Source organism: Lontra canadensis, unplaced genomic scaffold, assembly GCF_010015895.1.
Source record: "Lontra canadensis isolate GAN:19392208 unplaced genomic scaffold, GSC_riverotter_1.0 scaffold65, whole genome shotgun sequence".
Lineage (NCBI taxonomy): Eukaryota > Metazoa > Chordata > Mammalia > Carnivora > Mustelidae > Lontra > Lontra canadensis.
In genome coordinates this window covers 1441354-1453147 of record NW_022631059.1, presented here as the reverse complement: position 1 = coordinate 1453147, position 11794 = coordinate 1441354, and the positions used below count along the sequence as shown (strand labels likewise).

At 67.8% G+C, this 11794-nt stretch overlaps 3 protein-coding genes across 4 annotated transcripts in view; 1 reads left to right on the top strand and 2 right to left on the bottom strand.

The window, feature by feature from the left end:
- ADRM1 (adhesion regulating molecule 1) overlaps nt 1–5353 on the top strand; it is a 6067-nt gene extending 714 nt beyond the window's left edge. The window contains exons 2-10 of one of the 2 annotated variants that reach the window (XM_032878858.1): nt 179–392; nt 893–1009; nt 2429–2552; nt 3049–3135; nt 3694–3775; nt 4006–4238; nt 4442–4599; nt 4789–4891; nt 5122–5353. In XM_032878858.1, coding sequence (XP_032734749.1) covers nt 180–392; nt 893–1009; nt 2429–2552; nt 3049–3135; nt 3694–3775; nt 4006–4238; nt 4442–4599; nt 4789–4891; nt 5122–5225 — 1221 coding nt within the window. In that variant the 5' untranslated portion in view covers nt 179 and the 3' untranslated portion in view covers nt 5226–5353. The remainder of the gene's footprint in view (nt 1–178; nt 393–892; nt 1010–2428; nt 2553–3048; nt 3136–3693; nt 3776–4005; nt 4239–4441; nt 4600–4788; nt 4892–5121) is intronic. The other variant, XM_032878859.1, reaches the window with a different exon arrangement.
- A 202-nt stretch (nt 5354–5555) lies between these two features.
- Nucleotides 5556–7477, bottom strand: LOC116880008 (laminin subunit alpha-5-like). The gene is made up of 7 exons (XM_032878706.1): nt 7298–7477; nt 7066–7227; nt 6778–6940; nt 6564–6688; nt 6380–6473; nt 6128–6250; nt 5556–5953 (listed from the first exon to the last, which is right to left on the bottom strand). The coding sequence occupies exons 1-7, from the start codon at nt 7475–7477 to the stop codon at nt 5814–5816; spliced, it is 987 nt and encodes a 328-aa protein (XP_032734597.1). The 3' UTR covers nt 5556–5813.
- Nucleotides 7472–11794, bottom strand: part of LAMA5 (laminin subunit alpha 5) — a 45038-nt gene continuing 40715 nt past the window's right edge. Inside the window, 16 exon segments of the mRNA XM_032878850.1 lie at nt 7472–7704; nt 7798–7936; nt 8041–8148; nt 8150–8209; nt 8315–8445; nt 8548–8691; nt 8768–8900; nt 8988–9145; nt 9240–9374; nt 9452–9614; nt 9691–9824; nt 9966–10119; nt 10194–10330; nt 10408–10578; nt 10659–10807; nt 10901–11077. Of these exon segments, the coding sequence (XP_032734741.1) occupies nt 7555–7704; nt 7798–7936; nt 8041–8148; nt 8150–8209; nt 8315–8445; nt 8548–8691; nt 8768–8900; nt 8988–9145; nt 9240–9374; nt 9452–9614; nt 9691–9824; nt 9966–10119; nt 10194–10330; nt 10408–10578; nt 10659–10807; nt 10901–11077 (2243 nt within the window). The 3' untranslated portion in view covers nt 7472–7554.

The following is an 11794-nucleotide window of genomic DNA, read 5'->3' as shown; positions in this document are numbered from 1 at the left end:
CCTGCCCTGGCCGGCGGGCGGGCCGGAGGAGCGGCGGCGGCGGCCGGCACCGGGCTGCGCGGGCTCGGGCGCCGTGGGGCTGTGGCCGGGGGCCGGGCTCCGCGAGGGCAGCTTTGCGGGAGGCGCGGCCGGGGGCGCCCCTGCCTTGACCCGGCGCGCGTGCGGGCGGCTCTTCCAGGATGACGACCTCGGGCGCGCTGTTCCCAAGCCTGGTGCCCGGCTCGCGGGGCTCCTCCAACAAGTACCTGGTGGAGTTCCGCGCGGGGAAGATGTCGCTGAAGGGCACGACCGTCACCCCGGACAAGCGGAAAGGGCTCGTGTACATCCAGCAGACGGACGACTCCCTCATTCACTTCTGCTGGAAGGACCGGACGTCGGGGACCGTGGAGGACGTGAGTGCGGGCGCGGCGGGGGCTGCTCTCCCACCCGCGCTCCGACCCGCGGCCGCTCCCCGCTGCGCGCCGGGGCTCGCGGGCTCCGCCGCTCTGCTCCGCTCGCGCGCCCGGGCCTGGCGGTCCGGCAGAGCCCCGGCTCGCGGCCGTGGGCCAGCCTCTGGCGAGCCGCCGCTTCGGGGGCGTCCGCCCTTCCCGCCCGCTTGCTCCCACCCGCGCGGCCGACGGGTCGCTCCTTCCCAAGGCGGCGTTAAGTCCCCGGACAGCCGCAAGCCTCCCTCTCGGCTGAGCACGGAGCCCCTCTCCTGGCCCTCATGCCCTTGGGGGGGACGCCTCTGACCCTGTCTTCTCCACTGGGGGGCCATGCGGGCGAGGGGCCTGGGCCCTGGACCCCCGCCCCCACCGCTCCCCCTGCAGAGGAGGCGCCCGTGCGCTACCCTGGGAGGCGGTGGGATGCGCAGTGGGTGTTTCTGTGAGGCTGACCCCCGCACTCTCGGAAGGACCTGATCATCTTCCCCGATGACTGCGAGTTCAAGCGCGTGCCGCAGTGCCCCAGCGGGAGGGTCTACGTGCTCAAGTTCAAGGCAGGGTCCAAACGCCTCTTCTTTTGGATGCAGGTGCGTGGAGGGTTGGGATCGTGTTTCTCTCTTGCAGAACCGGCTCGCCCCGTGGCGGGTTCACTTTCCCAAACGCCTGATGCTCACTGAGCGCCCGACCCTAAGAATTCCTGGGTCTCCCTGTGGGGGTGGGGCGGGGGCGCTGGAGCAGGGCCTCTTCCAGAGTTGGGACACCTGCGGCTGGGCTCCTGGTGCCCTTGCAAGATCCGGAACTCCTGGCACCCGGACAAGAGTGCGTTCTGGACGGACCCCAGTGTCGCTCTGCTGTCTGCGCCCCCCGCCCCGTCGTGAGCACCGCGGAGCCGGAGCAGGGCTGACGTGTGTTCTCCTTGCTGTGTTCACAAAGCGACGTGACCTTTCGCAAGCTCTTCTAAGCCCTGCCTTCCCCAGCCTTGCCCGTCGCTTGCTCTGGGGGTCTTTGGGGGTCAGCGTGCCAGGGCTCCCCCGCCCGCCGGCCGCTGGGCTTGTCTGGTCGTGGTGTTGCCGCAGCGGGTTAGAGTGACTCTGAGCTGAGGCTGTTTCCCGGGTGGGGGGTGGGGGGCGTCTCTGCTGACACCCTGAAGCGCACGTGTTCAGAGTGGGTAATTGGGGGCCTTCGCAGACAGATGTTTCCAGTTTCCTTCCGTGGAGGTTGGCCCCGCTGCCCTCCCCAGCACGTACCAGGGCAGGGCAGGAGCGGTTTCTCCCGCGGGGCGGACAGGCTGTGCTGCAGACGCTGGTCTCTGCGCACGCGGTGAGGGAGCCGCGTGGACAAGCAGGCTGGGCGGGTGCAGTGCGCAGGGGTGAGACTTGCAGGCACGGGGAGGGGCCGAGCTTGTTTCTCCGGGTTCTCCCAGGAAACGTTCCGCCCGCTCTATCTTGCCTGGTTTTGCTCGCCTGCCCTGCCGCCTTCTGCTCTGGGCACGGGGGACACTGTATTGTCCCACTTCTGTGTTCCCGGCCCCCAGCAGACCCACAGCACATGCTCAGTTGTGGTGCTTCATCTCGTGCTTCTGGGGGCACTTACGGGCCGGTGCTCCCCGAGGACGGCCTACACCCCGCGCCTGCCAGCTGTGCTTCCTGGGGCTTCCGGCGAGCCCCAAAGGGCCACGGGCGGGGTGGTTCGTGGGCAGCGGTGACAGAAGGGTTATGTCACTGTGTTACGCTCCTACACGAGGTGCAGGAGGGCTTCGTGGCTTTTAGGCTGTTGTGTGAAGCACTGAGTCCCGGGCGTTCAGAAGGCATCGTTGTGCGCGCCCGGGGGCTCTCAGTGCCTCGTCTCCGCCCACCCAGTGAGTGTGGCCGCAGCACCGCGACCCTGACGGGCAGCCGTTCCCGTCGGCCCTGCCGGGTCCTCGGTGCCGTGCGGCTGTGGACGGGGCCCGCGTTGCTGGCGGCGGACGGCTCCCTCGCAGCCGTGGTCCTGTCCTCCCCCTGCAGGAGCCCAAGACGGACCAGGATGAGGAGCACTGCCGGAAGGTCAACGAATACCTGAACAACCCTCCGATGCCGGGCGCGCTGGGGGCAAGCGGGAGTGGAGGCCACGAGCTCTCCGCGCTGGGCGGTAGGCGTCCCCTTCCGGAACGTGCTGGCGCATCAGTGCCCGCGGGGGACGTGTGCTCCCGAGAATGCGCGCTGGTCGTTGTCCTTGCTCGGTCTCCGTTCTCGTCTCGTACGGAGCTGCTGTGAGCGCACGCGCAGCGGGGACGGGGCAGAGGCAGAGGGAGCGGCCGACCCCCGCTGGGCAGGGAGCCTGATGCAGGACTTGATCCCAGGACCCTGAGATCGTGACCTGGGCTGAAGGCAGACGCAACCCACTGAGCCCCTGTGGTTTTTACGTGGAGACGGAGGTGTCCGAGTTAGAAGCCCCTTAGTCGCCCCAAGTCCAAGTCTCCGTCCAGCTTCCGGATATAAAGCTGTGTGCCCCGCCGTGTTGTCTCATCCCAGGCGCTGCTGTGAGGGCGGGGGACGCTGAAGGGCGGGCTCACGGGGCACGTGGTCTCAGCCAGGGGCGCTGAGCCTCCCCGTGGCCCCGAGTCTGAGCGCGTCCTGTCCTGCAGGCGAGGGCGGCTTGCAGAGCCTGCTGGGGAACATGAGCCACAGCCAGCTCATGCAGCTCATCGGGCCCGCCGGCCTCGGAGGACTGGGTAAGCCCCGCGTGCAGACCGCACGGCCTCTGGTGAGCGTGGCTTTGGGATGGGCGTGTTTCCTTCTCCGTGGTTCTCAGTGACCGCTGCAAACGTCTGTCCCTGGGCCGGGCCCGTGTGCCCTGTGGTTTGAGCTGGGAGCTGGTCCGCAGTGAGGACCTCGCTCTGTACTCGAGGGGCCTACAGGTGGCCTGGGAGCGGGGCTCCTGCCGGGGCCCTCTGCTCGGGTTCCCCTCCGGGGGGCTTGCCCGCTGCCGCCGCCTCTGCGCTGGGACGGCTGCTGCTTGGGCGGAAGGGGACCCTCGCTACTCTGTCCGGTGCAGACTGCGTGTTGCCTTGGACCTAAGTGCGTCGTTAGTGGGACGGGAGACAGAAGCGCTGTGACGCGTGGAATAAGCTGCTAGAATGCTGTGGCCCCCGCAGTCACGGCTCTGGCACCCTGGCCCACTGTGGTCCCCGTTCTCCCCTGCCTGTCCCTTGGCGTTAGTGTAGGATAGCTGGCAGGGAGAGGTGGGCTCTTGGGGACGGTGTGGCAGCTGAGCTCATGTGTCCTTGCAGGTGGGCTGGGGGCCCTGACCGGGCCGGGCCTGGCCAGCCTCCTGGGGAGCGGAGGGCCTCCAGCCAGCAGCTCCTCATCCAGGTGAGCCTAGCCCCCACCCTACGCCCCCTGCGTGCCACCGGGGGTCCCATCCTTCAGGGTGACTGGACATAGGAGATGCAGAAGGACGGAAGAGACGCCTGGAAAGGGACCTTTTCGGGGTCCAGACTGTTCGGATCCCTGGCGGTTCGAGGACCGCTGCTGCAGGAGCGACGCGCCGTGGGCACCTCTGGGGTGCGTGGTCGCTCCATCGCTGCCCTCGCTCTCCCCAGCTCCCGGAGCCAGTCAGCAGCCGTCACCCCGTCCTCCACCACCTCTTCTACCCGAGCCACCCCAGCCCCCTCCGCTCCAGCAGCTGCCTCGGTGACCAGCCCGAGCCCCGCACCCAGTTCAGGTAACGGAACCAGCACGGCAGCCAGCCCGACCCAGCCCATCCAGCTGAGCGACCTTCAGAGCATTCTAGCTACGATGAACGTGCCGGCCGGGCCAGGAGGCGGCCAGCAAGGTAACGCACACGCTGCTCGGCTCCAGGCTGGGGGTGAAGGGGCCTGCTGCCCCCTTCCTGCGCGCTCGCTGCCTCCCTGAGGTGGGCCCAGCTCGTCTCCAGGCTGAGCCGCTGCTCCCTCGCCTCACCTGCCCGACGATGCCACGGCTTGGGCGTCTGCGGGTTGGCCTCGGGCCGCTGATGGCTGTGTGCTTACGCCTCAGTGGACCTGGCCAGCGTTCTGACGCCCGAGATCATGGCACCTATCCTCGCCAACGCGGACGTCCAGGAGCGCCTGCTGCCCTACCTGCCCTCTGGGGAGTCACTGCCGCAGACGGCAGAGGAGATCCAGAACACGCTGACCTCGCCCCAGTTCCAGCAGGTAGATGCTGTGGCCTGGGTGCCCCCTGCTGTGTGCTCAGTGGCAGGGGACACGGCTCACCTTCCCCGTGCTTCCCTGTCACCAAGTGTCCCTGCACCTGGCCCAGGCACCTCCCCCCCCCCCCCCCCCCCCGTTCCCCTGGGGCCTTTGCCAAGTGTGTGCTCAGGGGGATCTGGCTTCCCTTTGCAGGCTCTGGGCATGTTCAGCGCCGCCTTGGCCTCTGGGCAGCTGGGCCCCCTCATGTGCCAGTTTGGCCTGCCTGCAGAGGCCGTGGAGGCCGCCAACAAGGGCGGTAAGTGCCTGTCCCCCTGCCCCCTCCCTACCCCACGTGGCCAAGGCAGAGTCCCTTTCTCTCTCTCGTAGTTAAAAGGCTTCCCTGTTTGCACAGAATAGGGCTTGCTGGCTTGGTCATGGCGTGTCGGTGGTCTTGGGCCTAGTCTTGAAATTTTCATCGTCCCCTTTGGTTAGCAGTTCCAGGCCAGGGTCTAGAAAGGTCGCCTTGTGTTTTTAAATGCATTTTAGATGTGGAAGCGTTTGCCAAAGCTATGCAGAACAGTGCCAGACCCGAGCAGGAGGGTGACGGGAAGGACAAGAAGGACGAAGAGGAAGACATGAGCTTAGATTAATTAGCTGCTGTCCCCAGGGGGTCGGGATTCGTGGCTGGCGGCCTCAGTGATGGGGCTTGGGGCGCGGCGCATGCCCTCAGCTCCGTTCCGGCTTGCTGAGAAATAAAGGTCTTGTCTTTTACCTGCCACTTGTGGTTGTCCTGTGTGCCCCCCGGGGGAGCTGGTATGAGGGCGGCCCCCTGGGCAGGTGGCTGCCCCACGAGCACGGCCGGGGTCGTGCTCGGTCTCTGCTCTGCTTTCACGTTCAAAGTCAGTACTCAGTTACGCAAGATGTTTTTTAATTTTCAGGGAGCAGGACAGGTTCCTCACGTCAGGAAACATTGGGGGAAGGGAAATGTCAGCACGAAACCGAAAGCAAAAGGACCAAAAGCCTCAGTTTGCAACGTTAGGTAGGACTTACACCGTCCTAGAGGGAAGTGTCATCACCCCCAGAATCTAGAGTCCGGACAGACTCGATGTGGAGCCGGCTGAGTGCGGGGGCTGGGGACTCTGCGAGGTGGGAGCCTGCCCGCCCGGGGCGGCCCTCCTGTGGACACTGGGCCAGGGCCCCTGAAGGTTCTCGGGCATGGCTGCTGGAGGGGCAGCTCACTACGGGGCTGGGCAGCCGCTGGCCCCCACTGCCCCCTGGATGCCCACAGAGCGAGGCCACGTGATGGGGGCCCCGTTCAGTGCCAGATTCCTCATGCAGCCGCGGTACGCTAGAGGCTCAGCCTGTGTGTTCATGGACTCTGGGGGAGGAGAAGATGGGGAGACAGGTCAGAGCAGAGGCCAGCGTCCCATTGCCCGCCCCCCCGCCTCAGTCTCCCTCGCTGCCCCATCACAGGAGGGTGGGAGGAGAGCAGGTGACCCTGGCACCTGGTCCCCAAGGAGCAGCCCCTGCCCCTAGGCAAGGCCGCCCTCACCAGGCAGGCCCCCGAGGTGCAGAGGTGACTGGGCACTGTCCGTGGAGGCCGCCAGCGTGGGGCCCCGGGTCCAGTTGCTCTGCGTGTCCACCTCCAGCTGCAGCACGTTCCCGCTTCTGGTCACTGTGGGCACAGGGTCCCCGTGACTGGGAGGGGCTGGCGGCTGTCTGCCATGCGGCTTGCACCACTGCCCCTCCTGAGCCCCTCCTGGGGGCTCTACTCAGCAGAAAAGCAGAGGTGGGGGGGGCTTACCTGCCAGTCGGTGCCATTGCCCATCACACAAGGCTGCAGCGCGTGTCACCCACGTGGAGAACTCCCCCTCGCCGTCGTCCGCCCGCAGTAGGACCTGGGCCGGGGGGGCGGGGCGGGGAGGTCAGGAGAGTCTCGCGACCCTCGGTCCCACCCTGCGGCCTCTGCCCCCTTGCCCTCCGCTTACCCGCTCGGCCTGTGCCTGCAGCTGCAGGTAGGGTGGTGCCAGGCCCCGGCCCAGGTGGAAGATGAGGCCAGCGGCCGTCCGAGGCCGCACCTCCAGCTCCAGGGCCGCAGGAGGCGGCGCGGTGTCTGTGAGGAGGGAGCTGTGAGGAGGGGCAGGGCTGTGGCGCTACCACTCCCGCCCCACTGAGGCAGGGGCACACCCGTGCCCTACAGACCTAGGGTGATGACACCCCCGCTGTCTGCAAAGAACAGGCCCTTCTCCAGGGGGCCTGAGAAGCATGGCGTGACCCCAACTGCCCGTGTGGGGGCCCCCAGGGGCCGCCCGTCCAGCCTCAGTCTTCTCACACAGCCACTGAAGCCAGAGCTGCCGGCAGCCGCCTGTGGGGACACAGATGGGCTGGTGTCAGGGGAGGTCCCAGGGGCCCAGGAGGGCCGTTGAGCAGGGGATGGGGTGCGGGGGGAGGTGGTTCAGGGTTGGGGGGTGACGTGGAGGAGGTTCTCACGGGGAGCCTTGCACTGAAGCCACTAGCTGGGAGGCCCCCCACGAAGAGAGTCTGGGGGGGGCTCCCTGCCCCCCGAGGCTGCTGGCCGGGCCCCTCCCGGTCCTGGGCCCAGACCCCATCTGTCACCAGCTGGATCCGAGTCTTTTCCCATCGCACAGACACCTGGGGGCAGGAGGGAGCACGTCAGGACGGGAGCTCCCAGGACCCGGCCCGTGCCCACTCAGCGACTCACCGTGTGCCACCGGCCAGCCCGTGAGCGCTGGCGGCTCTGGACGCGGAGCTGGGGCCCAGGGCCCTCCGTCTGAGCAACAAAGTGGCCGTGGCTCAAGCGCACAGCCAAGGAAGGGCCACTGGCCGTGCCGGGGACGGCAAGCAGCAGGAGTCCGCGGGGGGTGTGAGGGCGGACCAGCATCGAGATGTGGGACCTGGAAGCCAAGCGAGGCTGTCAGCCTGGGCGGCCCTTCTGCACCCTCCCCACCTGGCCTGGCCTTACCAGTTCCTGCGGGGCGCTGGGACATGGGCAAACTCCAGGTGACTGGACGGGGGGCCCCCAAACTGGTAGGCATCTCGGATGGTCCTGAGAGACCAGGGTGGGGTGCAGGCGGGGTCCTGGGGGGGCTGGCGGCTGCGTCGACCAGCCTGGGGGGAATCGGAAGGGACGCAGAACGCGTGGTGATGGCCTTCCGACCACACCTCTGCCCCACCTGGCACACCAGTGTCTGGGTCCCCCACCTTCCGTGCCGCTGCAGCCCTCAGTCCTCGAGGTGCCTGCCCCGGGGTCTGGGTGTGCGGGGCTGGGGCACAGCCTGAGCTCACGTTGACTTTCTCCCAGTCCTGCTGCAGGTCAAACACGCGTTGCGGCCCCAGCGGCCTGCAGACGGTGGCGGGTCAGCACTGGTGGGGTGGGGGGCGTGCCGGGCCACACCCCCTATGCCCCCTTCCCCCAGGCCTGTCCCCCGCCCCCCGCCGGCTCACCGCAGCACAAATACATTGCTGATGCAGCCAGTGAAGTTGAAGTAGTCACCGGACTTAGACCAGCCTCCCAAATAGAGCCGGTTCTTCCCATGCGTGTCCTGGGGCCTGGGGGGGGGCCCCCTGGTGGGGCTTCATCTGCTGAAGCTGGTCGTCCACATAGAGCCACACCCTGCAAGGACAGCAACGCTTTCCCCTGCCCTGCGCCATCCGCCCCAGTGCTGCCGCCTCCCGGTCCCTGGACACCGCTGCCAGGGGCCCAGTGGGCTAGGCTCACCCCGAGGCGTTGCTGTAGAAAGCCACGTAATGGGGGGCACCATCGGCAAAGCTCGCTTGGGTCTTCACCTCTGTCCTCAGCAGCCGGAGTGTCACCCGGCCCTGCTGCAGGGACACTTGGTATGGCCCATCCTGGGGACAGGGGCCAGGTCAGGGGAGCAGGCCAGGGCCTGCACTCCCGTCCTCTCACCCCCAAAGCCCCACGCTGCTTGCCAGGAGCGGGGGCGCACGCACCAGGAATTCTGCGAGGTAGAGCAGACCGACATCCTGGGTGCTGCGGAAGCCAAAGCCGGAGTAGATGTGGCCCGTGATGGGGGGGACATCAGGGAGCCCCAGGGACAGGTAGCCGTCACCGTGGAAAGTCATGGCCCGTCCCACCTAGAGGAGGGTGACTGTGAGGGCCCACGACACAGGCCTGGAATGGGGCTGCTGGCCAGGGCGGGCCGGGGCTCACCAGCAGGTCGGCAGTGCAGCCCGAGCTGACGCCCGTCGTGTTCAGCCTCTTGAGGTCCACGTACTTGCCCTGAGCCTTGATGCCCTTGACGCATCCGCGGATCGAGCCTCCGGAGGGGAAGAGCAGCCGCAGGCTGCAGGGGACCCACATCAGGACCCGCCGCCGCAGCCGCCGCCTCCCGGGTGCCCGCCCGCTCCTGGCCGGCCGCTCCCAGACTCACCTTGGGGGCAGCTGGTCGGGCGGCACGCCCCCGAGGTAGTAGGCGCTCGCCAGCTCCAGCGTGCTGCTGTGGTCCACGCTGAACACGTTGTTCCTCTCCACGCGCACCAGCACGCGGCTGACACGGCCACGGCTCCCCCCCAGCAGGAACACTTGGATCTGCGAGGCGCCCGCAGGCCCCGGCTTGAGGGTGAGCCGTGCGTCCCACAGGTCCTCCCGGAGCCCCTGAGCCCTCCCCCGAGCCCAGCCTCACCGCCTTGCTGGCCGTGGTCATGTTCAGCAGACTGGCGTCCACCCCCGCGTTCCGCGTGGCCTCCATCAGGCCTGCGCCGAAGTCATAGAGGAGGAGCAGGGAGCCCTTCCGCACGGCCAGGCACAGGAACTGGTCCTGGGGGGAGGGGCAGGTCAGTACGGGGTGGTGGGGGCGCTGCGGGGGGCTGTGCTGGGGCCGGGCGGCCTGCGTGCCTGGTGCTGCATGAAGAAGACGATGCCACTGGAGGACACGAGCCGCAGCTCCTGCTCGAAGCGCTTGGTTGTGCCCATCTGACTCTCCACGCTGATGCGCGCGAAGCCGGAGCCGTCCAGGTGGGAGCCGTCCGTGAGCCACGGGTCCCCAGTCGACTTGGAGCTGCAGGTCAGAGGTCAGAGCAGTCAGCCAAGAGCCGGCCAGGGCACGACGAGGGCCCGGCCCCGGCTGCACGTACCGGGCACAGGGCCTGTCCGTGGCGGTGTCCAGCTGGAAGGTCTCCTCAAAGTTGTAGAGGCTCAGCACCTCCTCGTTGAGCGCGTCCATTTCGATGCAGCCCAGGTAGCCAGGGAGGCGGAGGGGTTCGGGGGGCTGCAGGCACAGAGCACAGTCAGGGCTTCTCGCCCCCAGGATAGACCCCAGGGAGGGCGCTCAGTGGGCAGCCAGACACAGAGCAGGACCTCCTGGGACCAGAGTGCAGGGCCGCCCCCCCACCCGCCACGCCAGGCTCACCGTGAAGTGGCTGGGGTAGCCCCCCACGTAGAAGACAAAGTCGTCAGGCCGCAGACTGAGCAGCCCCTCGACCCCAGGGGCCACTGTGTCCCCCTTGGTCTCATGGAGCATCTGCTTCTCCACCGTGACAGACATGTGGCCAAACTGGAGGGTCCTGAAGGCAGAGTGGGGGGTGAGGAGTGGATCCCGTCCGGCGGTGGAGGGAGCCCAGGGGGCCAGATCACCCACCTGTCGATGCTGACTGCTGCAAACTGCTCCCCGATGTCTTCGTCGACGCTGAGGGCTGCGGGGCCCGCCTCCCCCAGGCGGTACACCCAGTGTACCCTTTGGTTCCGCAGAGCCACGCCCATGTAGTCCCCGACAGCCTGCAGTGACAGGAGACTCAGCGTGACAGGCACCTAGCCCCGCCATGCCCGCCCAGCCCATCATGCCCGCCTGGTACCTGGCGGCTGCCCAGGTAGAGCACAAAGCGATCCCCGGGGGCCTGGCCGGACTCCGGGTTCGGACTCTGGAGGTAGAATTTGAGGGCGGTGTAGGCCGCAAGGTCGGAGAGGTCCCGGGGGGCACGTAGCCGCACCCCTGAGTGCCCATTGAACTTCATGGACACCTTGACCTGTGTGGGGGACACGTGGCTCATCAGTGTCCGCTGCCTGGTCTTCCAGATGCCCGCCGTCCCCCGGCACTTGAGCTCACCTTGCTGGCAGCCCCGCGGGCCTGGGCAATGAGCTCCCGCACGCGGCCGATGCTGGCGGACAGGGCCAGGCTGGCGTTGTGTGTGCCGCGGTTTTCCAGGAGGCTCAGCTTGGCGAGCAGCTGTGGGAGTGTCTTTTCCAGGGCGGACACTGCGGGGAGCGGGGGAGGGCGTGCCCCTGACAGCCTGTCCTCCCCCCGGCCCTAGCCACCCGCCGTTAGGGCTGTGGCACCCCGGCGCCCACCTGAGCGGCCCGTGTCGAGCACCGCCTGTCCCAGGTCCTGGCCCCGCAGGCCTCCGTACTGGTCTTGCCACTGCTGCAGGCGCTTGCGCATGTCCTGGATCCGCGACTGCACGCGGGTGGCCGCGGCCTGGGCGTCAGCGGCTACAGCCTTGGCGTGAGCGATCCGGCTTGTGTCGTCTGCGGCGGGCAGTGTGCAGGCGAGCTCAGAGGGACACAGGCGAAGACCGTCCTGGCTTCACCTGCCCTCGGGGGGGGGGGCACCAGCCCCGCCCTGACAAGCTCCAGCAATAGGGGCGCTTAGCACCCCACGGATCTCTCGAGAACCACAGGCAGCAGAGACACTACGTGTGTGTCCTGCCCTCCAACGAACAGCTCCTCCCGTGCCCTCCTTTTAGACCGCAGCCGGCCACCCCCACACCTGTCCCAGCTCTGCCATCTGTCCCGGGGCCCTGCCTGAGCCTCCACGGCCCCCAGGCCCAAGCTTGCTGGGATGTTCGACCTGGGTCGGGTGCGTCACCCCTCGCCCAGAGGCCTGCCCTGGGTCCTTGGCTCTGCCACGTGGGCCTCCGTGCTCCCACTCTCTTGTGCCCTCCAACCAGCCCCTCGGATGGCCTTCCTGGGGGACCGAGCAGGCCCAACGCCCCTCAGCCTCTGGGGATGAAATGTCCCTGCTGCACGCTCCCCATGGCCCCCCAAGCCCTCTTTCATTTCTCTCCAAAGCACCTCCTGCTCCCTTCCCACTTCCACTTGCTCCTTGGATCTATTTTGTGTAGTTTCCTGACAAGCAAGCAGCTTCTGGGGCTGGGGCTGCCCAGCACTCTGGATGGCACGGGTGTAGACACATCCCTGATCAGGGCCCCGCGGAGAGCCCTGGCTGGCACCCTGCTTGCAGGG

Bases quoted from the DNA above. Each gene is read 5' to 3' on its own strand.
- LOC116880008 (XM_032878706.1), bottom strand. From the start codon at position 7,477: ATGCTGGTCCGCCCTCACACCCCCCGCGGACTCCTGCTGCTTGCCGTC. The intron at 6,689-6,777 runs GTCTGTAGGGCA...CCCTCCTCACAG, and splicing joins CGGGGGTGTCATCACCCTAG to ACACCGCGCCGCCTCCTGCG. The intron at 6,251-6,379 runs GTAAGCCCCCCC...CTGTGCCCACAG, and splicing joins GCAATGGCACCGACTGGCAG to TGACCAGAAGCGGGAACGTG.